The sequence below is a fragment of the Stegodyphus dumicola genome, chromosome 7 (assembly GCF_044657685.1).
Source record: "Stegodyphus dumicola isolate Sdum_Otavi_A_Nest chromosome 7, ASM4465768v1".
NCBI classification, from domain to species: Eukaryota; Metazoa; Arthropoda; class Arachnida; order Araneae; family Eresidae; genus Stegodyphus; species Stegodyphus dumicola.
In genome coordinates, this window is record NC_140774.1 from 103137621 (window position 1) to 103163051 (window position 25431).

Here is a 25431-nt window from a genome sequence, read left to right on the forward strand (position 1 = left end):
TCTTAAATGGACAGTAATGGATGATTTTGAAGAGTTAAAGCATTATACTTGTTAATATTCATTAATTATTTATAAAAATGTATATTTAATCTATACTGAATTCTTTTCTTTTACTAATGAAGGGCCAACTCTTTTCAAAAGTCTCAATTATAGACTGAATTGAGCGAAATTATAGATTGAAACTTTTTACCTAATTTTCCTAACCTTTGGCCAGTATTTAGTTAAAGTTTTAATTAAACTTGAAGAAATGCAGTTTTAATAATGCAGTCTGTTATAAAAAATTTCTTACAATAATTCTCTATTATTTCAATTTGTGATTCAAAATTTTTTTTAAATAATTTACAACTTAAAATTAAAACTAAATTAATTCAATTAAATGTTTATTCGAACTTTTTATTTTACTTCAAATTTTTTTTTTCTAAAACACTTATTCGAATTTTTATATCCTTAGTAGTTTGCAACATCTACTTTCACAAATAGTAGCAGTTAACAATTTTTACAATCTTTTACACATTTTTACAATGCTTCAAAGTTAGCAACATTTTTGCACACAAAACAAGCATTATACATTACTTAAAGTTTACAGCATAGGTTTTTACAATCGCTGTCACAAGTAGCAGTTTAACACTCATATATAGTTAGCAGTAACAAACGACTCAACTCACTTAGTTTAGCAAATGCTAATCCATTCTCAGGAATTCAGATGTGTAGTTCTAGGTAAGTTAAATTAAAACTTGCTATTTACTAGCCTTTTTATTTATATTTTGATAGATTGTATATACTTTATTTTACGTTTACATGGATAATTCGTGTAGGTGAAGTTTTCAATAGGCAAGAGTTTCCAAATTACTTTCTACTATTAATTATATTGACATTTAATTAATATTTTAATTCATAATAATTTTACTTGCTAAATTTCTCAAAATTCCTACTAGTTATTTTTTTTTTTTAATAATTCACAACATTTGATTTTACTTTTGGTTTTGAATTCTACTCAGGAGGCAACTTACCCTTGATAAGTCTGTCGCCTGCCTGCTCAACAATTATTCATTTATGCAAATAAATTTGGTCTTAAAAATTCCTTAAAAAAACTTTTGAGATTAATTTTTTTGGAATTAAATATTTTTCATGGTTTTAGATTGCACTTAATTTACATATGACCTTAGAATTTAAATGAAATATCATTATGGGCTTTCGAGTGGTATACATGATACTTCCAAGTAAGAACACCGGTTGTCCGGTCCGAATGTAAACGTTTACATTATATATATATATATATATATATATATATATATATGTAAAATACAAAAAATAGGATGGCTTTGCTCTATGCGAACAAGCAACCTCTAATTAACTTTCCGCAATTTCAGGATCTTCCCCCTAGACCAGTACTTTCGGGAACATTCGAGCATATTACGTAACCGCTCCTATAACTAGAGAACTCGCGCCATTTTGTGTCAGAGACCGCTTTCTGCCTCTACTGCTGTTAAGAACTTATGTTGCTGCTTTCATCTGCCTCCCTTTGTTCGACTACTATGACGTAGTGAATTTAAAGTTAATCTTATTAAGTAAATAATGATGATCTGCCTTTTGAATTGAATAAAGATATGGAGCTATAAAATGAGATCTTTCTGTGTCGTCATTGGACGACGCTCAGCCACACCAATGTGCAGAATTCTGATGTGACTAGATTGCAAAGCTTCACTCATGTTTTCCACTCTGCCACCTTCAAGCCACTACAGTCTTCTCGATCATCTACGCAGTATCTAAGCTGTTAAAAGTTCCACTGTTTTCATCTACGCATTTTTAAAAATCATTACACACACATATATATATATATATACATTGTATTTCCTTATCCGGCTTTAATTTTTTCACTACTAATTAACATGAAACAATTTTACTAACACACAAACTTCCTCAGATAAGGTAATCTTAATTTTTTTTAATATTTCTTTTTGTAATAATTACTTTTATATACATATATATAAATCTGAATATCCTACAGGACAACAAAAAATCATTTTTGAAAATAATGTCAATATGAATGTAAAAATGTAATGTAAATAAACATATTTTTGCAAATAAAAATTATTAATTACCCTATGTTTAATGTTTCAAACAAAACTTTTCAATGGATTTTCTCTCTCTATATGTGTGTGTGTGTATATATGAATATATTATTATAAATTCTGGGAAATTTATTACATTGTGATTTTATTTCTTATTTCTTTATGTCTCATCGATGAAAAATCCATATTGTTCATCAGAGTGATAAAATGCTTTCACAATATCATTTTTCATTTCGTTAGAACGTGTCATGCATTCAAACTTACTGTAATTTGTTTTAAGGAAAAAAATTTTTCCTTTCCTGAAAGATCTATCAGATGTCATATAATAAATTTTAAACTCTTGTGTGAGTTTAGAGCAAAACTTACATCATTTTATGAAGTTAACTCTTGTGCATTCAGTGGTTAATTTGAAATTGTTGCTTTTTCTACTTATATTATCTATTACTTCTTGTAATCAGTGATATTTCTCTAATTACAGAGAAAAGCACTATCATACTACGACCTCGTCTAGTAGACTGAATCCTGACTTTTTCCAGCTTGTAAAAAAAGCCAAGTCCCTTACAATCAAGAATGGAACAGCAACAGTTATTCACCCAGATTACGAGTAAGTTGTAAAACATTTTACTTTTTAAGATTTATAACTACGAATATACCTGAAATATCTTTATAAAGGTTATATGCATATTTTTGACACATTTCAAATTGAAGAAGTAATTGAAGATAGCGAAAGATAAAAACTAATTGGCAATAGTTTTTATATTCAAGGAGAACGAAATGTATGTTGCGATGAAAAGTTTTACAAACTTAGAATATCTCTTGCAAATACATTTTAGGAAGAAAATAAGTTTTTATATTCCACAGGGAAAAATAGTCCCATTTTTCAACACAAAGAATATTAATTCAGTGAAATGCATGTATAATATATATATATATATATAATTCAAAATAAAGTAATTAAAAGTAAATTAAAAAGCCTATGACTTCCGCTAAAGCTGCAAAGTAATAAACCAATAATTCATAATAATTTATAATAAGAAATCTTTCCATATATACCATCTCTAAGAAACACAAATTTAAAACCATCAATGAATTTTTTTTAGAATTTAAATTAGTATTTTAAATAATTTCAACTATTGGTTTAAAAATCTGCTAAGAAAACTCTTTAATCGCAAAAATACCAAAACCAAAAGTAAATTTTAAATTGAAAAAGTAGTCACTGTCATTGATCGCAGATTAATCGACTTATCAAGGGGATAAACCAATCTACCATCAATTAACAATAACTAAATTAAGAGAGTCTTTCATCTTACTTCCAAGTAAGTATCAAATTATTTGCTAGATTCAAACCATAAGTTACATAAATACTCAATCCAAACAAAGACATTAGTCCCTTTAAGCCAAAAGAATCTTGTAAAACAAAATAGCAAATTATCTTAAAATTACAGTTTCTCAATAACAACACAATTAATCTGAACGAGATGCTTACCTTAGAAGACATATCCCCTACACTGTCATTTTCAAATTCAAAAACAGAAGTAAACAAATTAGAACATTAAAAGTAGATTCTAAGTTATAAGAAGATCAGAACTGATACAGTCTTAAATTTAAGGTTTAAAATAAACAGTTAATTAGAAATTTAAAGATTAAACTTAGTTAAAATTAAAAAAGTTAAAGTTAAGTTAAAATTAACACATTTGCCTTCACACTTTTAAACCCAAATGGCTGTAAATTCAAGTAATAAGTGATGGAAGTAAAAGGGTTGTCATAAAGTGCAGTATTCTATTTAAGTTGGACCTGAATTGGTGGGAAAATTGGAATTTTCCTTGGAGATAATACATAGAATGTAGGCTGTTACTAATTATTTAAAATACTAATTTAAATTCTAAAAAAAATTTTCATTGATGGTTTAAAATTATGTTCCTTGTAGATGGTATATATGGAAAGTTTTCTTCTTATAAATTATTATTAATTATATATATATGTGTGTGTGTAAGATATAACAAAATATGATAGCTGTTTCAAAAAAATAATTGGCGACCTCAAAATTTACATTCTAAATTTAGTGATCTGCCCCTAAATTCATCTCTTCTCACAGGTTCCAGATTTTTCTATCTTACGTAACGTTTTAATGCAGATGCCTCTTGTCCAATCAAATTATTGTAAACCAAAACTCTGAACTGAAACTTTCCCAACCTTCTTCTTCTGAAAGTACTATAACTCTTCCCCCTTTTCTGCATAAGCTGTACTGCCGGCAAAATGCTTTTTATATATGCTGCTGCCGTTTACTTGCTTAAAACGACGTCGCACTTCAAAATGCAACTTACTGTATTCAAATATAATTAGAAAACATCTTGTCTGAAAAAGGATGATTTGATATGCGTAAAAAAATAAAGATTGTGATTTTTCAAGATATCTTGCGCTAAATTGGGTCATCATGCTTTCCACTCTGCCACCTTCAATCCACTACGGTATTCTCGGTCATATACGCAGTATCTAAGCTGTTAAAAGTTCCACTGTTTTCATCTACGCATTTTAAAATCTTTACATATATAATATATATGCATATGTTACCGACAAAAAGTATGAAACGACGGCATTCTATAGAATGCCGGACGATTTTAGGAAAAGTATGAAATAAGAGAATTATTACATACTTTACCTAAGCATTGTATATAATACCTAGGCATTCTATAGAATGACAAATGCTCTTTAGGCAAAGTATGAAAAAAAAGGTTATGATAAGGCTATTATTTAAAATACGTTCATTCCTCTAAAATACAAATGTTATTTTGAAAAATGAATGAAAGAATGCAATAGAAAAACTGGTCTTCGAAATATGTAAAAAAATGGTATTGAGGTGATCTTTATACAGCGTAATAAATTTGTATTTTCTATCTGTCTGAGACTGGGAATCAGTAAGATCTACCTGACAACGGAAGTTAAATTCAGAAACAATCATAAGTTTCATATCAGTGCCCTTTTTAATATCTGTTTGTTTTTTCTGGCAGGGCTCACAAAAGTGGTTGTTACAGTTCAATATCATTACGTGTAACGTTTTTTTTAATTGGTTGAAAGTTCTTTCGACATTCTGTCACATTGTTTCTGTGCAGTCTCAGAGGAGTTTTCATGAAATACAGAAAGCAACTCGGCGTTTGTGACGCAATACGCATAGTACTGATGCTTTCTTTAACATGATAAATGAATGTACTTTTGTTTTCCACAAACATCACAACCTAGCGATTCCGCGGCCCTGTAGTCCCGTGATTCCTTCTTAATAGTCATTTTGGCCTTTTTGCATCATTTATCAACTTCTGGTTAGGTAGTTTCGGTTCTTCGAAACGAATCGGAAATGTATTTCATAATTTGCCGGTTTGTCATTTGGCATTCTATAGAATGCCTAGGAAATGTGTGAAATATGATTCATTTCATACATTGCCGGCTTGTTTTAGGCTTTACATACAATGCCTATGCATTTTATAGAATGCCAGATTTCATGTTTTGCCGATAACACATAGATATAAAGGCACAATATTCATTGGCTTCCTTCAAAACGTTCCAAACGATGGTAAAATCAACAAAAGTGAAAAAGTAAACCTCTGATTAAGAGCAAATTCCACGTGAATGTAGCAGATGTTATTATGCATATTTAATTTTTGCGAATTATAAGAAGACAACATATTTGGTCATTAACGAACTGATGTTTAAAATTAAAAGCAAGCAAGCGAAACTTACATTAATAAGGTATGTGACGACCCCCAGCCTTCCCACAAACTTTACAACGATTACCCATGATTTCAACGAGGTGATCAACCACTGCAGATGCTACCCTTTTCTCCATTAGAGCAGTATCCAACTATCCTAGATTGCCTAGATGAGATAAACGTAAAGAGAGAGCATGCCCGAGGGCATCCGAAAGATTTTCAGTGAGAATCGTGAAATAGGCGGCCATTTCATACGAGAAGTGCCCTTACTCTCCGGGTGCTCGTTAACAATAGAGGCTCGATGGGGATGGATATGACCATCCGTTAGGGGTAAATCAGAACTGCTGCAAGGGAAAGTCTCACAGTATGCTGCAGGAATAGATTCCAAGACCGTGCAGCTGTGTGCGATATCCTATTGAAATTCCAGCCCACACCACGATGCTGCCACCTCTGAATACGTGATGTTCCAAGACTGATTTCACGTCCTCATTCTCTCCAAACCCTCATGATTCAGCGCAAATCAGGAATCTGCCATGAACATGCCATTGCGTCAATCTAAAACAGTCTATCTGAGATGTTAACGACACCATTTTAATCTTGTTCCCTATGGTCAGAATGCTTCCGTCTTCAATGACTGTCTAACTATGTTTGGCCAGGCAATCATGATTGGCTATAACATGCGCTATTTGTATATTGTCCGCAGTGATTTTTAGTCCTTCAAATTTAAACTGCGCTTTCGAAAATTGATAATCTGCATGGCACGTTTAATTTTCGAAGCCAATATGTTATTCCAGTAAAAAAGGGAAGAAAATCTATAAACATGCCTAATGTTTGTCTGAAAAATGGGACATAACGCAAAGTCCTTTTCAAAAATTAAATGTTTGATTGTAAAAATAAAACCATTTACTCAATGTTAAAATAATTTTAATTTTAACAGTACAATGTTTTTCATCTTCTTCTGAAACAAGAGGAAGAGTACAAGTCTAGATTCCTTAGGAAAATCTTTTTTGATTTTGAAAATCAGAGATGAAGCATATCTATACTTGAATTATTTTAACAGACAACAATCGATTTACTGTTGTATAAACGAGGAGTGAAATACTTAAAAGTTTGGTCTTAGAGCCTAAGGAAATTCTGAGTAAAAGTTTCATGCGTAAAGTTTTCATTTACCTTCAAATTAAAATTAAAAAGAATCAGAGAAATTTCTAAAAATAAATTCTACATGTTATCAAAACATTGTTCTATTCTCAAAAGAAATACAGCTTCTTTGTCCACAAAGTATAAAAATCACTGAACTCTACTGAGGCAAAACTATGAGTCATTCGTCAATACTTACGATTGCAATTCTTAAAAAGTTGAAAAGGAGACTGTTTAAAGTAATATGTAGATCAGTGCCTTTTCCGTAAATTCCAGAAAAGATTTTTGATGTGATGTCGATTGATTATTGTGCTCTCGGTGTGTTAAAAATGGCAATCATTACAAGTTTAACAAAACAGTTGATGGACTATGGAAGTAAGATAGGAGGAGATGGAAAATCTTCCCATGGTAAATTGAGAAATTCTCATTTCCCCAAGAAATCAATGTGTTCATTGACAGTTAAAAGAAATAGTTACTAGGTTGAGCACGGAAAAATTATATTTGTTTTATAATTGGTTATTTAACTACGTCAGAAACACCACCCCGTTTAAACTAAAACACCACCCCCTATATACAGGGTGATTATAATTAAAGTTTAAGTTTCAAAACGCTATAAAAAAAGAACCACTCATGAAAATGACGTCAAATTTGAAAGGAATGTTATTGAAGAAGGCGGAAAGCGTATGGCAGAAGAAAAAATTTAGTTTCAAAAGTTAGCAACAGATGGCACTGCAAGCGGAAGAAGACGTAAATTAAAATTTTAGTTACATTTCAGTGTTATAAAGCCGCCAGGTACCAGGCTGTTCCTCATTTCGAGTCTCAGACGTTCGCCATGGGTGTTTCACTGCAGGATCGCGTCTGCTGGTAAAGCTGTATTACAAGAATGATGATTGTGCAAGAGTAGCTCTGCAAAAATTCAGGACACTGAAGGGTATAAAAGAAGGCGTTGGTCCAATGAGTGTCGTAGGTCTAAAGAAAATGATGCAAAAATTCGAAACGACAGGTTCGTTTGATGTGCAATCTGGTAGAGGGAGAAAACGAGTGCATTCGACGGTAGTTGAAGAAGTGGCCACAGCATTACAAGAGGGGTCGGCCGGTGGTGTGCAACCGTGCAGTGCACGAGAAATTGCCTGAACATTGGACAGGCCTACGAGCGCGGTGCTGAAAATTGTACGAAACATCCTGCAATGCTATCCGTACAAAATTGGCCATGTGCAGGAGTTGCTTCCGTCTGACTTGACAGCTAGGGAGACGTTTGCGTTAGAATTCCTGGCTCGCATGGAAGTGGATAATGAATGGCCGTGGAAAATTGTGTGGACAAATGAAGCCCATTTCCATCTGATAGGATACGTGAATACCCAGAATTGTCGAATATGGGCAACAGAAAATCCACTGGCAACGCACCCCGTACCAGTTCATCCTGAAAAGGTCACGGTATGGTGTGGCTTTACGGCATCGTTCATCTTACAACCATATTTTTTCGAGCAGACGGGTGCTTCCGGTTCTGTTATCGCAACCGTCACTGGTCAGAGGTATGCGTCGATTTTGCGCAACCACGTGATTCCAGCTCTGCAACAGCGTAGATGTGTGGATGAAATCATTTTTATGCCAGATGGCGCTCCTTCGCACATTGCACATCCCGTGAAGCAGCTGCTGAGGCGCCATTTCGGAAATGCTCGAATTATCAGCCGTCATTTCCCTACAGCCTGGCCGTCCCGATCGCCTGATCTTACTCCGTGTGATTTCTGGCTGAGGGATTTCTGGCTGTGGGATATCTTAAGGATGTTGTGTTCCGTGCTCCAACTGCAAATTTAGCGGAATTAAAGGCACGCATTTCGCAACACATTCTGAACATCACCCCGGAGACACTGCGATCCGTTGTGGAACATGCTGTTTGTCGCTTTCAACTTGTTGCACACAACGGTGGACACCATACTGAACATGTTTTGCGCAAGTCTCGTGACAGTTCCGAACTGCTTTGATGAATGGTTCTTATGCGGTATGTCGCCGCAAAACTCTTGAAATCGATTTGTCCCTTTCGATGTGATATGTACAGTCATGCAAATAAAATTATTCAACAATTCTAATTTGTCAATGCGTTTTAATGTGTAACTTCCACCTTAGCCGTTGTTTTACGAATCATTTCTCGTTTCTCGTCGTGATTCTCCCGCTTACAGCGCCATCTGTTGCTAACTTTTAGAACTAAATTTTTTCTTCTGCCATACGCTTTCCGCCTTCTTCAATAACATTCCTTTCAAATTTCACATCATTTTCATCAGTGGTTCTTTTTTTATAGCGTTTTGAAACTTAAACTTTAATTATAATCACCCTGTATATAGATCATCGAGATTAAGTGGGTCTACTAAATTATTATTATTTTTTCCTTCCTTGAGCTGCTTCATAGAATCATATCTTTTGGTATTTTATCGAAATCAAAGAAATATGATGGCCTTATTTTAATGTTTCCTATGTATTTCTTGCAAAGTGTTATTATCATAGGTGTATTTATTTCGGGAACCTTTAAAGCGATAGTTTTAATATCTACATTTCTATTTTTGGTTCTCCGAAATTCAATTTACCGGGAACAAAGAAGAATTTCTAAAAGATTTTCTCCCGTGCTAAAAGCGTCCCTTTGTGGTGTAGCTAGAAGCACGCCCAGTTAGTAAAAACACACAAAAGGACATTGTTGACTTTTCACATTTCCTTATCCGACAATGTCCTAAAAACTCTACAAGCTTAACCTCCCTCAACTGCACAGCGCGTACGTTTAGAGATTATTATGTATTTTAATGAATTGCTTTTCTGTTAGATTGATGAAAATATATTTTCGCTTTATTCTCAACTGTAATAAACCAAATATTCCAAGTGTTTCTGCTTTCTCGAAGAACCAGCGACTGCTTATATTGAAAGTGTGCTTCTGTAAAACAGCACATTTCTAAATTAAACTTTTTTTTATGATATGTTTGATGATTCGACGATTTTATGTGTTCTATGAGTTAAGACTTTCTTTTCTCTTTGACATTTAGGGTTGTCTATCAAAACGATATAGGCTTCTTTATTCGTTTTTATGGGTAAAAAAAAGAAAAGAGAAAATTGTAGGGTACAAGTGGGTTAACTTCTGTATGGATACAAAAGTAGCAGGAAACTACACAGAAGAAGGGTTCAAACCCTTTAATTTACTCTTTAAAATTTACACTGCGTCAACTCGACGCTAACACACTTTGCCTCTAATTGGGCGGTAACTGAAAAGCAGGTAATTGAAAATTAAATGTTGAAATGTTTAACAAGTGCTAAACTGACCTACGGGGCTCAGCGAGATCCCGAACTTCAACCCCTTTCTAAGCTAGTGGTAGTAAGGCAATGCAATTAACATCCACTTGAACCAGCAATAAGTAAACGTACCCACACGGCAGAGACGGCTGCTAGAGCCCAACTCTCTTTCTCCTATCGAAACTCAGCTTTTAACTAGTACTTCCTTCAACCTATAAAATTTGTATGCGTTCCCGCGCGCTACAACATTTAACTATTCTGGCACTGACAATTATGGGAATGAAGGTTTATAGAAAAGTCTGAACTTAAAATGTTAGTCAAAATAAATATAAATCTCAGCAAAATAAAGAAAGGAATTTAAAAAAGGGAACTGCAGTTCGTAGACTTCAGACTGCAAATTAGTGTCTCGAAAAAGAGCCAAAACTAAAAATTAAAAGAATGAAATGCATATGCATTTAAAGTAATGAAATATTTTAAAACACTATTAAAGGAGGTAAATTATTCCACTCTAGATAATAACATATGGCGCTCTATATATAAACTGTTCTTAGTGTTTCGTTCAGAGTTAAATCTCTGTGCGAAATTCGCTTTTTGCACTGTTTTCTGTTTAATATTCTTAGTAGTTTAAAGTGGTAGTAACTGATTGTTCGCTGTCATATTTGAAAAGCTGTACGAGTTCTATCGTGAAAAGTTCTAGAACTGCATGGTGTTTCTTTGGTGAATATAAATTTTATTAAACTATAATCGGTTCTGTGTGCATTCGTGACTCGAGCCCACGCCCACATTGACAGACTGCAGAAATGTCGGTTGCTTACATTTGGCCAAATGGTCGCCACGTTTGGCAATTTCTCGCCAATTTAGGAAAATAGCAATTTATCTCAATGTTAAATAGACTTGCAGCTGCATCCTAATTTTTAGGCAGGGGCTCGCTTTTTCAGGCATTTCATATTACATTGTACAAGACATACTACAGTTTCACATATAATTTCACTAAAATTTTACATATATACACAATTTGTAACTATGCTTATTATTATCGTCATCATTATTACTGATTTTTGATTACAACAAAATTACAATAATTTATAAAATTATGAATTCCGTTTATTGCTTTTAAATCATTCATTCTGTTAATCAGTAACAGTAAAAAAAATTTTGGAAATAAATTAAAGCTCTTTACCAAATAGCAATGTATTGACGAGCGACTATTTGCGATGCTGAGTATAAGAAAATAAATTGCATTATTTTATTTTGCATAATAGCAATATATTACTTTCATACACTAACTAACTAAGGAATAACAGACTGATTAAATTAAAAATGCAAATTAAAGCTTTATGTTTTAACGAAAGCTGTTATTCCGCTTTACACCGTGGTACACAGAAGATAAATCATAAGTCGTATATATCTCGCAACGCTTGTCACAGGCAGTTTCTAGAACCTTCTGTCAGTTTTATCAAGACAAGATTTGATGTATTTTGTATAATTTTAAGTTTCTTATTGGCGTGCTTCTCTTCCTCTTTGACCATCATTTCTTAGAATACAAATAAACATTATATTGGACATCAGCTTCCTAAGCCGGCCACCTTCGCAAAAGAAAAAAATCATTTTGTATAGTGGATGTTCTCTTAAGAAAATTTTACTAGAGCAAATCATTTTGAAATTTAGTGACTTTCTTTTGCAATGAAAAAAAAAGATGGGAAGAGAAGATTTTTATCTACAGCATACAACATTACTATGTTTATGCTTAAAATTACGTCTTTCTAAGATGCACTATAGTAATATGCAATAGCAAAATTTAAACAATACCTTATATACCTATTCTTATATTTATTTAAAGTAAATTAAAATCTTCATTATTAATATTAAAAAATTTCACACCCTCAGATGTTTGTTTTTCTATTTGTATTGGAGTAAAATCTTAAACTCATAAATGCGATGAGACGTGTAAAGTTACATTTCTTCTGCACAAGTATTATGATATAATCCTATTCAAATGGGACGTATAAAAACAGAACATTTTGTATAATAATTTTAGCTTTTATTCTCTAGATTTTTTTAATTCGGAAGGTTTAAAGAATTATTTTTTAAGAAACTGGAGGGTTTTTCATGCTCTCTGCTCTTTAATTTTGTCAATGGCCATGTCTAGTTGCGAATCAGCGTTTAAAACATCTTTAAGAGCGAATTATCTTTGTATGCTTTTTACAATGCTGAGTATTTTTCACTTACTACTGTGAATTACAATCTACAGTAGCTATACAATCGAATTTCGTATAGCGTTGATTATATTAGTATCTACGTGAGCCAAAAATACGAAAATTTCTCGATGCGAAAATCTTTTCAGATAGTTCGCGGTGGGTGGATAGTAATTTCCAGACCTTAGATACGAATTTTGAGATGCTCTCAGATAGAAGTAAAATGCTACTATTTTATGAAAACCAACGCTGACCTATAAGTGCTGATGGATCTGTAAAAAGCAACTAAACCTTTCTTTTCCACAAATAGTAAGTGATTCTTCTTTGATCTAAAATCTAAACCATGGAATATGCTAGAAAGAAAGAAACCTTATATCCTAAACAATGAGATTCGAAAACAGGTGGCTGTAGGTTTTGTTGCCTTAAATACTGATCCTATAGAAATGTGCAATAGAACTCAAAATGTTCGAAACTAAGAGAAAAACTACCTGAAAAAAATCTTCGAAAAATCATCGAATAGTCTGTCTCTCGTTTTCTATGAAGAGCAAGTATGAGTCGAAGAAATAAGTAAATAAATATTGTTTTCGTCGATTGCATTATATTTCGATAAGACTGAATCTTTAAAACATATACGCACATGAACAAACTATTAGATTCAAATAAAAAAATATTACAGTTTTCTGGTGAATAGAATTTTTGAGTGCCAAATAATTACATGCAAACTTTGATAGAACTACAAATTTTTAATTTACTGCGTAAAGAACATTTTGTACAAATATGATATTAAAAGGGAATAACACAGGTTTGATCAATGTCTATTTATAATTCATTAACTGCATCTGTTCTTGACAGAAAAAACATATTCTCAAATAAGTACATCTCCTAGCTACAAAATTATTCATTTTTTATACCTTTTCCCATGTTCCCCAATAATATATTGAAGTCATAATAAACATACAAATAAAAGCCTTATACCAAAACTTCTGAATATATATTTACCATTCCAATAAAATACAGATTTGCGTAATCTGTCTACAACTAAGTATAGGCGAAGGGTACTTGACGACTGCCGACCCCAGGGTTCGTAACCGTCAAAAAACAAGACAAATTTAGCGACGCAGTTCGATAACCTGCGAACACGAAACCTGTCCTTAAAACAATCATTTATAGTACATATCACAATTAGATATTCTTCACAATCGTTCACGATTGTTCATTCAATTGTTCACACAAATTGAATAACACAATATTTTCATACACGATATTTTCATGTACCCGGAATCGTTTCTTTAGGCTTCAGCAACTGGAACAACCGCCGAGAACATCGCACAGCTCAATTCATCTTCTTCACTTGTGTTTTATGAGTTGTGTTTCACTTAAACACTTATTCATTCCATACCGCTGGTCATCTTTCTTGAGGTCAAGACTGCTTCGCAAGTATATTTCTATCTCACACATGCTGGAGATTCATCACGGTATTACTTTGCTTTCCTTTCTATTTAGAGATATCTCCATATAAGAGTTCTTTCTCCATCCACTCCGTGCACATCCTTCAGCCAGTGAATTCTTTCTATTCGTAACTGGTAGGAATCATTTCTTAAAATCTGGAAAATGGAACACTTCTTTTGTCTTTCTAAGACATTCTTCGCTAAAGTACGTTCTTTCTCCTTCACATCCCGAATACATCTTTCATTTAGTACTTTCTTGCCATTTCTTAAAATCTCATAACTAGAACACTTCTCCTTCATCTAAAACTGCGGACTCTACTCAAAACAAGCAGCGGAAGCAAACCCTTCCTCAAGACAAAAAAAAAAACTCTTTTAACCAAATCCCTCAATTTTAACTTCCAGCCTAACTATTAATTATATCTCCACAATCGACGCAAACACGCCTTATTTCAAATTAATTGATGAATCTGAGTCTGTCACGACCTTATCCCAGCCAATAAAAATTCCGTAAAAATTTGAGTAGGCACCGCACATTTTTCTTTGTTGACGCCCTATGGAAAGCTCAGGGTACTTTCCTCTTTCTGGGAAAAAATCGAAAACAATACGCCCGACAGAACGTCTCCTACGATCCTACGATGAACAATATTTCTGTCTGCATATTCTGTTTGCATCACAGATCAAGTAATGCATGACAAAAACTGATGTCTATTTCCATTCAAGTCTTACTTCACAAAGATTCCGCTTGCACAATAACAATCTTATTTTTTTTCCTTTCAATTCTTTATGAAAATGCCGCTCCCACAGAAATCCGGTGACCAATATCTCATTAAGGAAAGGTAAACAATTTCACTATCTCTAGAAGACACACGGAAAGCGAACGGGTCCTATTCCTCACCTCTTAACGCGCATGTAAGCCTATATTTTGCCGACTACTTCCTATCAAGGAATTCACAATTAAAAAAAACCCTGAGACCAGAATTACTATATTGACAACGACATGTCCGCATTCACGACTCTGATTCAATATAATAAACAGCTGAATTTCTTAGCAATGTTTGTTTCAGATAGTAATAAGAGTGGAACATGCTACCATTAAGTCCCAGCACAATAGCAAATGTGAATTATAATGTAAAGCACGCTGTAGAAGACCATGAATAAATGTATAATGTGATTCAATGGAAACTGACGCAGTTGTCAAATGTGAACTGTGTGGTTTCTGTGAAAGAGAAACAATCAGCAGCAAAAATCCACAAGAAAACTAGTAATTGCATGTGGCGAGCAAACAAATGTTAAAAGGGATAAACAGGGGTAGATCAGGCAGTGGGATGCACAACCAGCAGCAGTAATAGAAGGTTTCCAACTTAATACTGACAAATCGAAGTATTACCTTCTAGGAAATAGGTACTGGAAGAGAAAGTCTTCAAGCGACAGCATATGGAGTTTGGAAAATGACTAAAATTTGTATTCAGTGGACGCCCTGCAGACTTAATGATAGTGAGGAAACAACAACGTCTGATAATATGTCAGAAATCATGTCATCGGTTTATGTACTTTTTGAAAAATGAAGGAAAACTCGAGGGAACGTCATCAACTAGAAACTGTAAAATTCTATCCATGGCTAGGCCAGAGAACTCTTAAAAACGATTTGCTACAGTCATCAGAAAACTTCTTGGGAAAACCTATATCCTGTAAGCAAAAAGTTTGTCGCAAACTAGCAACATGTTTTGTCGCATAGGTCCTGTAATATTCTTCTGCGCATTCCAACAATTAAAATTTGTCTCATTACTTCACGCGTCTTAGTCCAAATCATTATTGAACGACACAGATATTTTCAGTTCAAATAAATAATTATTTGAGAATTACTACTTTTCTTGTTACATTTCTCAATTTATTAATGTAAAGATGTAATTAATACTTACATTTTATAATAGTTGAAATGCCACCAATACCTCATACGATTTACGCTAATTAATCCATTTTATTATGATTTGGATCTGTACTATAACTTTTTCTTTTCTTTAGCTCTCAGCAGATTGCAAATAATTAAAGCTATTTAAGGAGACGTGTATGATAGTTTTAGATATGGATCTTTTGGAAGAGACGCTCGCGGTTTTAATTTTCCTCTGTTACAGTAGTTAGACTGCATTAACCACTTTTCTAGCTAAAATTCAATCGCGCATTTAGAAACCTGAGCTAGCGTTCAGTTAGGCCAGTTATATTGTAGTCTCTGGCTTCGAATCCATTCAAATTGGTGAATTCAAGTTTCTGTTATCTACAACCCTCAAATGGCGAAGTTTTAACTTGCACGCTCAAGTTGTGCAGTTTGTGTTAAATTCAACTTTTCATAAATAAGTTATTTAAAACCTTCTTGGGGCTCTTTCATATTTTTATAGACGAAGCGATAACTTGCTTAATTACGCTTCTCGATTTTTTGCTAGAAAAGAGTCTGAAAAGTTTAGGATGGCAGGTAATGAAAACCTAATTGATGAGGCAACAATAGGATAGGACACATGTTAAACACATGTCCGATAGGACACATGTCAAACAAAAGTGCTACTATGATAATACGAGTAAATAACGTGCAGAAATTTTCAAGCTAAAGTTTTGAAATAAATTCATTCATCTTGTGCGCCAGGAGGAAAAGTAAGAAACTTTTATGAGGGTTCTTTTGCGATTGAGCGACACTGTAGTATATTTAAGAGGTAAGAAAGAAGAAACTGTAACAACTTATGTCGACCAACTAATGTTAAAAAAATACTACAAGCCGCCTTACATGCTGCTCATAAGTGCTGCTCAAGGTGTAACCTCTGGCATGAGGAAAGGTCGGTGTAAGCAGTAGTTGCGTCTGAGTCTGGGGAAGGAGCGCAAGTTAAAAGAAGGAAGCGGGTTAAGAAAAGAAACGAAAAAGATCCAGATTTGATTAAACCTCTAAAAGGAATCTAAAAGAGATGAGGGGGCTAAAATTATTAAAGAAAACAACAGTTCCAAAGACGTATAGCTGAACGTTATTGCGACATTATTGCTGGTTATTCCAAGTGTAATGCCAAGGTAGTTTGAAGAAGTACAGCGAAAGGTGAGAAAGGCCAGCGAACGACAATGCCAAAATGAACGTAATAAGACTTGAACAAATGAGTATCTGCATCAAAATCTTCCATGGAAAAGGCAAAGGACCCTTAAGAAAGCAGAAATTAAAAGGATCCTACTGCCAGGAAAGGTATAAAAAAGGGAGTCAGTCAAGACGAAGAAAACTAGTCCTCCCAACAACATGTTTTGTCGCAGAGGTGCAGACCCCAGAAACTTCGGAATTGCAGTTAAAATCAACGAGAATCGGGGATCGAGCCGCGAAGAAGGGTTGGGTAAACAAATTTGGCCGAAATGGACTTCGCACAGAACAGCAGAAGGATTATCAGAAAACAAAATATAAGTTTAATTTATTGGTATTTATTCGAAGTTTTGTATGATGTTTAAGTGCGTTAAGTTGTTAGTATAGTTTCATTTTATGCCAAGTGAGAATATTTGAGTTGTTAATACAGCTAAGAAGCGCTTTCTGTAGACGAATTTATCTACTTTCTAATGGGTTATTTTTATGTATTAAACATTCTTAGGTTAGCTTAGGCCAGTGGTCTACAAATCACTTTATTTAGCCGTTTGAATGCCGCTCTGCCACGAATCGATTTTGATTAGGAGCGGGCGAGAGAGGTGTTGGTCGGGTTAAAGTCGCCGGAGGCGAGCGCGGGTTTTGCTGCCTAGAGGAAGCACGTGAGACTAAAGAACGTGGGAGTTCAGTGATAGCGAGCCTTTCACAGCTTGTCTGTTTGTGCGTACAGTGGTCAATACCTGGGATGCTGGGAAGTCCCACACGATCGTATCTACTCGGCGCTTAAGCTACTTGTATCTTTCAGCACCCGCAGATCTCACAAGTATTTTTATCATCAATTTAATAAGTTGTTATAATTTTGCGTTGCTGTATTATTGTTATAAAAAGAACCATGTTTCAGATGCCATCCATTTTGCATGGCTCCAAACAAGAAGCAACAGAAAACGAAAACTGTGAGTTTGAAATTGAATTTAAAATCACATTTACACAAAATTCAAACGTCCTTGCAACCCTTCTTATTTATCAAGAAAAATTGGCGTTTAACAACAAGTCAAATTTGGAGAGGCACATTACTAATAAACACGCGTCATTTAGTAATAAATATCCCTTCGTTGGTGTAGGAAGAAAGCAGTTTTAGATTTTCAGAAGAGTCAAGAGAATCAAGTTTTGTATTTAAATGTTGGCTGCAGTCTTCCAACAATATTACTACTGGAAGCTTTATTGTTTGTAAAGAGATTGATGAGAAAGACAAACTTGTACAGACAGTCAATGTATTGAAAAAAAATGTGTATTATAAATGCATCGGGGGTAAAAGTTGTTTTGTAAAATGTATCCAAAGAGCTATTCCGGAATTTTAAGAATAAGGCAGAAATTCTGTAAAAAAAAATTAAAGAGCTACCACTTTTTATTTTTTCTTCACTTTTTGTTATTTCGTCAACGGGATCTAGAAAAAAAGCTTTTAGTATTATTACCATTGAAAAAGATAAACACGTGGCGATGTTATTGCAAATCCTGTCACTGAATGCTTGGAGAAACGTCATATTCCATTTGATAAAACTGTTTCCGTTTCCTAATTAAGGTGGGAAAAGTATAATTGGGTTATTTTGTTTCTTTTGCTTCTATTTTGAAGAAAAAAATTATCGTGAGATACTTGTTTACTATTGTATCATTCATCAAGTAGCGCTTTGCGCGCAGACATTTCCAGACAAAATTTCCGTACGAATGTTAAGGAATTCGTGATCAATTATGTAAACACAACTGTAGCTATAGTTTCTTATCATCATCGATTTAAGGAATTTTTAGTTCAAATAGAGATTAAAACGTACCGCTTCATTATTATTAGAAATTAAAGCATTTCTTCTTGAGAAGGGTGTTGATTATCTTGAACCAAAAATCGACCAGTGGATGCAAAACTTTTATTTCGTGGTATGCGTTATGTCTCATCTAAATAATTATAACTATAAATTACAGACGCAAAGAAAATGCAATATTTTATGCTTGAAGAAGTCATTTATTCAAAAATAAATTATCTATTTTTACCCAGGTTTGAAAGAGAAACATTTCATTTTCGAAGCCTGCTAAAACATCTCCAAACAAATAATTCTGTAATTTGCATTTCCTATTTCAAAACAACAGTTTTAAATACGATGAAAACTTTTCTAGAGGTTTTAGGAATTATGATATAGCATAGCGACGTTAGCATGTATTAAAGGAACCTTTCATTGTGGACGCAATAGAATTGAATTTTTCTCCCTAAATATTGACATGGCACTTTTGAAATGCAATTTTTGAAGTTAAAAATACAGAATTCTGGAGTTCCAAATTTGAACGCTCGAATGCTGAAATGGAAAAGTTTGAGAAAATTAGATGTGACTTTAAGTTCGCATCGGTCGCAGGTGTGCCCTGGCGATCTATCAATAGCGACTACCCTCAAGGATCTTGCTTGGTTCCGCCGCTATGTAATCTAGTAGCTGACTGTTATATAGAAAAAATTTGTTTTTAATACTTTTTAAACTTTGGACTTTGATTCATGGTGGTTGTGCCGGATAAAATTAACAAAAAAATCAAATCAAATATCAAATAATTCACATTCAAAATCTAATTCATAATAATCAAAAGATGAATCAAATAAACAATCATATATCATATCTATCAATCAATCGTATATCATATCTATCAATCAATCGTATATCATATCTATCAATCAATCGTATATCATATCTATCAATCAATCGTATAGTGGTAGTACAATTTAACTTTTATGTTTGCGTTGTGAGTAACCTATGTAAAAGGAAATATCAATAACTCCAATTCAATTAAACTCCATGTTTCTTAAAAGCCTCCCGGCTCAAACAAATGGAGGGACATGACAGACCACAGTAAATTATACGCTACATAAATACACAAATGCAATTAAATTTTAAATACACATTTATTAAATTCTTGAATATATTATATAATTAAATAATGGATAACTGATCAGTACCCTACAACATATTTTTACTCTGAAAAGTAACACATAATGTCACACGCATTTACAGCTTACAAAAATTAATATACCTTAAGAGTTAAAATAACACATATCTCATTCCAAAATTAACATAATCATATTAATTTGTAAGTTTACTATTTTTGACGTTCAATAGCTCACTAATTAAGCCGGTAAAACAAATCTTTAAACCTTCCTTTACAGACTTTAAATTAATTAGTCATTATTCAAAATATTCTAACCATTTAGTAGTTTACATATATAAAATAAATAATTTCCGTTTAAGTAATTTGAAAAGATAGAGAGGTAGACAAATTTAAAAATCACTCACAGATGGAAGACAGTTTTTCTGGATTGAAGAATCTTTAGTGTCCAATCTACTTGGAAATGAGCTAAAATATTTTTTTTTTCAAAACACTTTCAGAAGCGTCCATTGATTCAGGAACCGCCTTAAATATGTCCATTAAGTGAGAGACAATTTCCGAAAGAAAAGATCTTTAGTGTCCAATCTTTTCCTGTCAAAACACTTTCAGAAGCGTCCATTGATCTCAGGAACAAGAGAAGCATGATACCTCCTTCTGGAACAAATCTGTATCTCATGACAAATTTTTTCAACTGGAATGTCTCAAACATGACTATTCAAGTTCTCCAAAATACACGAAGAAGAGGCGAAACAAAATTTTGGGTAGAGCACTTTTGGCACAAACTTCTTAGTAGTAACCAATCTCTCCTGTCTATGACGAACAATTCTAACTAGAAAGCCTCTAACATGACAATTCAAAGATCACTAAATACACGATGAAACGGTAAAATCAAATTGTGCGTAGAGCACTTTCTCCGTGCGAACAAATTCTCATCAGCGGGAAAGCGGCGAGAAACCTCGCCTCAGACCGAGTCGCAAGCCGCCCGCAGGAGGTAAAGCCGCACCGAACTTTTTCTTTTACTGCCTTACATCTTCGCAACTCAAATGTCTCCAAATCCGACGCAATAGCCGGCGCTCGCGAGAGCAAGACCCGCAAGGGTCAAGCCCCCACTCCTCTTCTTACTCTTAGCTTGAAAGAATCAGGAAACAGAATGATCTCTAGCCTGGTGCAAGCACCCAGGAAAACTCGGTTTCTCCGCCTCTGTGAGTTCATAGGCTTTCAAAAAAATCATAAAATTAAATCTTACCAATCCCGGAATTTTATGTTATCTAAATTGAGAAAATGACACACCCATGACGAATCAAACACCAGAAAATCTGACAATGAAATCCGAAAAACATCTGCACACATAACGTGAGAAAAAGAAGTAGACCCCCCAACTAACAAGTGAAACTAGCTTTTACGATCATCCAATTATCTAACTTAGTACACCTCCCACTGTCTTGAAGTTCGCAAAACACCAAAGTTTAACAAAGCGACAAGACGAACGATTTCCGTTTCACACGCATTAGCTAAAAAAGGGCGACACCTACACCCTACTACCTTCATTGTTGGAAAGGCCATAAACCAGATGTGTGTCCTCGCAACCGTCTTTCGCCTTTGTTACAATTCCTACTCAAGAATAATGAGTTAAATAAAACCTTAAGAGCTTAAGAATACTTTTTTTTCCAGATTAAAATACACATGAATACAAATAAAAATATTAGAATAATAATAACTTAAAACACATATTAAAAATTGAAATTCGCGACATAACATATTCCTATTAGAATAATAATAACTTGAAACACATATTAATAATTGAAATTCTCGACATAACATGACACAGCACTAAATCTCTTTCATGCAAATTTTCACAACGAAATATTGGCTTATTCCGATGACGTTTTGCTAGTTAATAAAGGACACAGCTGGAACACATACAGAGAATAGGGCTCAAGAAGGAACGGACAAGATGGCCGAACGGACCAACGACAATTATTGCCAATTCAACAACTTGCCAATATCTAAGTTCTTTGAGTACACATTAATAACTAAATATATGCACAAACGTACTTGACGCGATATTGATTTGCGCATGTATTCATTCATGCTTGATCGTATATATTTATTTTCTTTATTCTAGGCATTCCATTTTATTTACTTTTTCTTATAAAATTTGTTTACTAATCTGTTATATACCATGTTATTAATATCTATAAGTATTTAAATTTTGACGTTAGAGACTATTAGTTTCACTTTTCGCAATTATTCTACTTCATGTTATGTTACGCTATCAAATCGACATCCTCTTTGATTTAATTATCTATACAGTTTGATAAAGTGTCAATTCAGAGCACTTCTGCCATTAAGGCATAAGATTTATAATTTATTACATTACTTATAACAGACTTAAGGTTGTAGAGATATTAGGATTCTTTTGGAAGGAGGAATAGTGAAAAATAAGCAACGCCTTCGCCGGGAATCGAACGACAGACCTCTGGAATACACGCCCAGACTGCAGACCACTACACCACGAAGAAATGCTAAGATGGCGAGAGAAATACCTTATATGCTCCCTCTTTTAAAGGGCGATTGGAATTTTAGGGGACCGTATCGCCAAATCCTGGGTGTGGAGAATTATCATCCATCACCCTTCTATTTCTGGCGCCACTGTAGAGACATTATGTTATTTCGAGACTGGAGAGAAGAAAAATTAGCAACGCCTTCGCCGTCCCTGTTCGGACGCCACTGTAGAGACATTATGATTTTTTCGGAAGCAAGAATAGGGAAAATAAGCAACGTCTTTTCCGGAAATCGAACCACGGACCTCTGGAATACCCGCCCAGCATACAGACCACTACACCACGAAGACACGCTAAGAAGGTGGAAGAAATACCTTATAAGGTATTTAGAAACCATGTACACCTTTCTCAGAAATTTTATTATTTAAATCAGTGTTTCTCAATTGCTGTGCTTCGCGAACCACTAGTGGTCCTCAAATCTTGCCATTGTGATCCAGATAAATCTCCTAAATTGGTAAAAAATAAAATTGAAATTAACTACGTATATGGCTGAAAACCATAGAGTCTCGAAATTACACATGTTAATCGTCTCGCACTTTTTCTCAAAAGACCGACATTTTAGGGAATTTGTTACCAGTTTGCCTTACCTCCGGACTTTTCACTCCAATCAACAATAAAAGAGAGATGTCTCTTTTAAATCCATCTTTTCTGTCAATATACAGCACATTCGGTTCGCTGCATATCTGGTGTTGCTGGAGTCGTTATCAATGAAAATGGAATATAGTAGTTGTACCAATCCTTCTCTGCAAGACAGGAACTGCGATGCTCACAGTTTTTGTTGTTGTTTTGTTTTGATACTTAAGTTGGCAACAACAAAGATGCTTAGAACTCGAACAGTATGAGGGATATAATAACTCGAACAGTATGTGTTCGAGTACATAACAGTATGTGTATGTGTACTATCATTTTCGAATAATTTGTTTTTCGAATCATGTTGTAAGGTATTTCTCCCGCCTTCTTAGCATGCCTTTGTGGTGTAATGGTCAGCATGCTCGACACGTATTCGAGAGGTCCTTGGTTCGAGTTCCGGCGAGGGCATTGCTCTTTTCTTCATCTCTTCTGCTTCGAAATAACCTAATTTCTCTACAATGTTAATTCAAAGAAAGTCCATTATAATAAGTCTTTAAACGTAAAAAAATAAGAAGTTTCAGTGGGTTTATATTTTGACGGCAGATATAAGCAACAAAACAAGCAAGACAACTAATAACTGCTACTCTGATGTCATATTTAGATTAAAGATTACTCTGGAGCATTTTACACTACAAGCATCATATATATCATAATCATAATTACTAATACATTCATTATTAAGGAGCAGTTTTCAAGGAATTTCTTGACTAGCTCATAGTATATACATGTAAATTCCCCAATATTCAATTCTTCATGTATTTTAGTGTTCCGATTATACCAAGGTACATTATTTGTCGACCAATAATATTTTGTGCTGTCTCTAACTGTTTTCGAATAACGCGGCTTCAGTATGTACAGGTAGGGCAGGCATAACATGGGACGAAAAATGGCTTTGGAAATGTGTAGTTTTTTCGGCTACAGAATGGAAGCTATTTCGAGAAATTAGGAGGAAGAGTCAATTTTTACGAGCTCAAAACTCATGAATGAGATAATATGTGTGGTCCATTGTGAGAGTATAACCAAGAATGACCCAAATGTTAAGCGTTATTCATACAATGCACTTTTTAAAATCGCTGTGGCCAGACGTAAGTATGTATGACAACTATGATGCCACATGCTTCTGAAATAATAAATATAATAAATATTGACTTTCTTATCAATTAAATTTTACGAACATTTCACAGATGACTACCTCAAGGAAAGACATAACAAAGGTTAAGCTTTTTATGAACATTTGTAACTTCGTCATAGTTAGTAAAATATTTGAAGTCATTCATGAACTCTTCAGCTATATAATGTCTTTCTAATTCTCCTACTTGTACACTGACTACCAATAAGTATTTGGACACCTATGCAAATGACGATATCTGCGGTCCCAAGGTACGCCACGGACTCCGCCGGTATATATCGTGTAGGAAACAGCATCGGCTTTAGTCGCATGCAATATGCCTCGCAGTTCGGAGCTCTCTGATTTCGAGAAAGGTATAATTATCGGGTATCACAAATGTGGCCGATCCTTAAGAGACATATCTAGCGATTTGAAGTACCCAATATCGACATTGGCCTATGTGATTAAGAAGTGGAAGCTGAGGGGTGATTGTCGGAATGTTCCCCGAGTCGGCAGACCAACGGAACTGGGGGATAGAGACCGACGAGTGCTGTTCAGAGAAATTCGGAACAACCGCACCCAACCGATAGCCCTCATCCGCGAGGAGTTTTAACAGGCATCCGGGAGTATTGTTTCAATGAATAATATTCGTAAGGAAGCACATCTGCTTGGTTTTCATGGTCGTGCTGCTGCCCATAAGCCTTTGATCACAAAGTCCAACCGCGCTGCTCGGTTAATGTGGTGAAAAGCACATCGAAATTGGACCGTAGATCAGTGGAAACGGGTTCTTTGGAGTGACGAATCAAGGTTCAACCTTTACCGTTCGGATGGAAGGTCTGGGTCTGGCGTCTACCTGGAGAACGTCTCCTGCCAGAATGCATTGTGCCAACAGTCAAGTTCGGCGAAGGTGGTATTATGGTCTGGGGGGTGTTTCTCCTGGTATGGGCTGGACCCTTGGTCCCCATTCATGGTAAGCTCAACTCCGATGCCTACTGCACTATTTTGGATGACAATGTGCTTCCTACGTTGTGGCAGTTTTACGGGTTGGACCCCTGTTACTTTCAGGACGACAATGCCAGTTGTCATGTTTCAACGTTAACCAAGGCTTGGTATTGTGCCAATGGAGTTCATCGAATGGACTGGCCTGCCCAGAGTCCAGACCTGAACCCTATCGAGAACCTCTGGGACGAGTTGTATCGCTGAATTCAGGGGTGCACTACCCGTGCAAAATTGGTGAAGGAACTTCTATGTCTTCTCCAAGCCGAGAGGAAGTAAATACCACTAGCTGTCATCAGG

At 34.6% G+C, this 25431-nt stretch overlaps 1 protein-coding gene across 1 annotated transcript in view; it reads left to right on the plus strand.

The window, feature by feature from the left end:
* The window catches only part of LOC118194967 (degenerin unc-8-like), a 194026-nt gene that overhangs the window by 163098 nt on the left and 5497 nt on the right, over positions 1 to 25431 (plus strand). The window contains exon 10 of the mRNA XM_085821410.1: positions 2551 to 2676. Within this exon, the coding sequence (XP_085677536.1) occupies positions 2551 to 2676 (126 nt within the window). The remainder of the gene's footprint in view (positions 1 to 2550; positions 2677 to 25431) is intronic.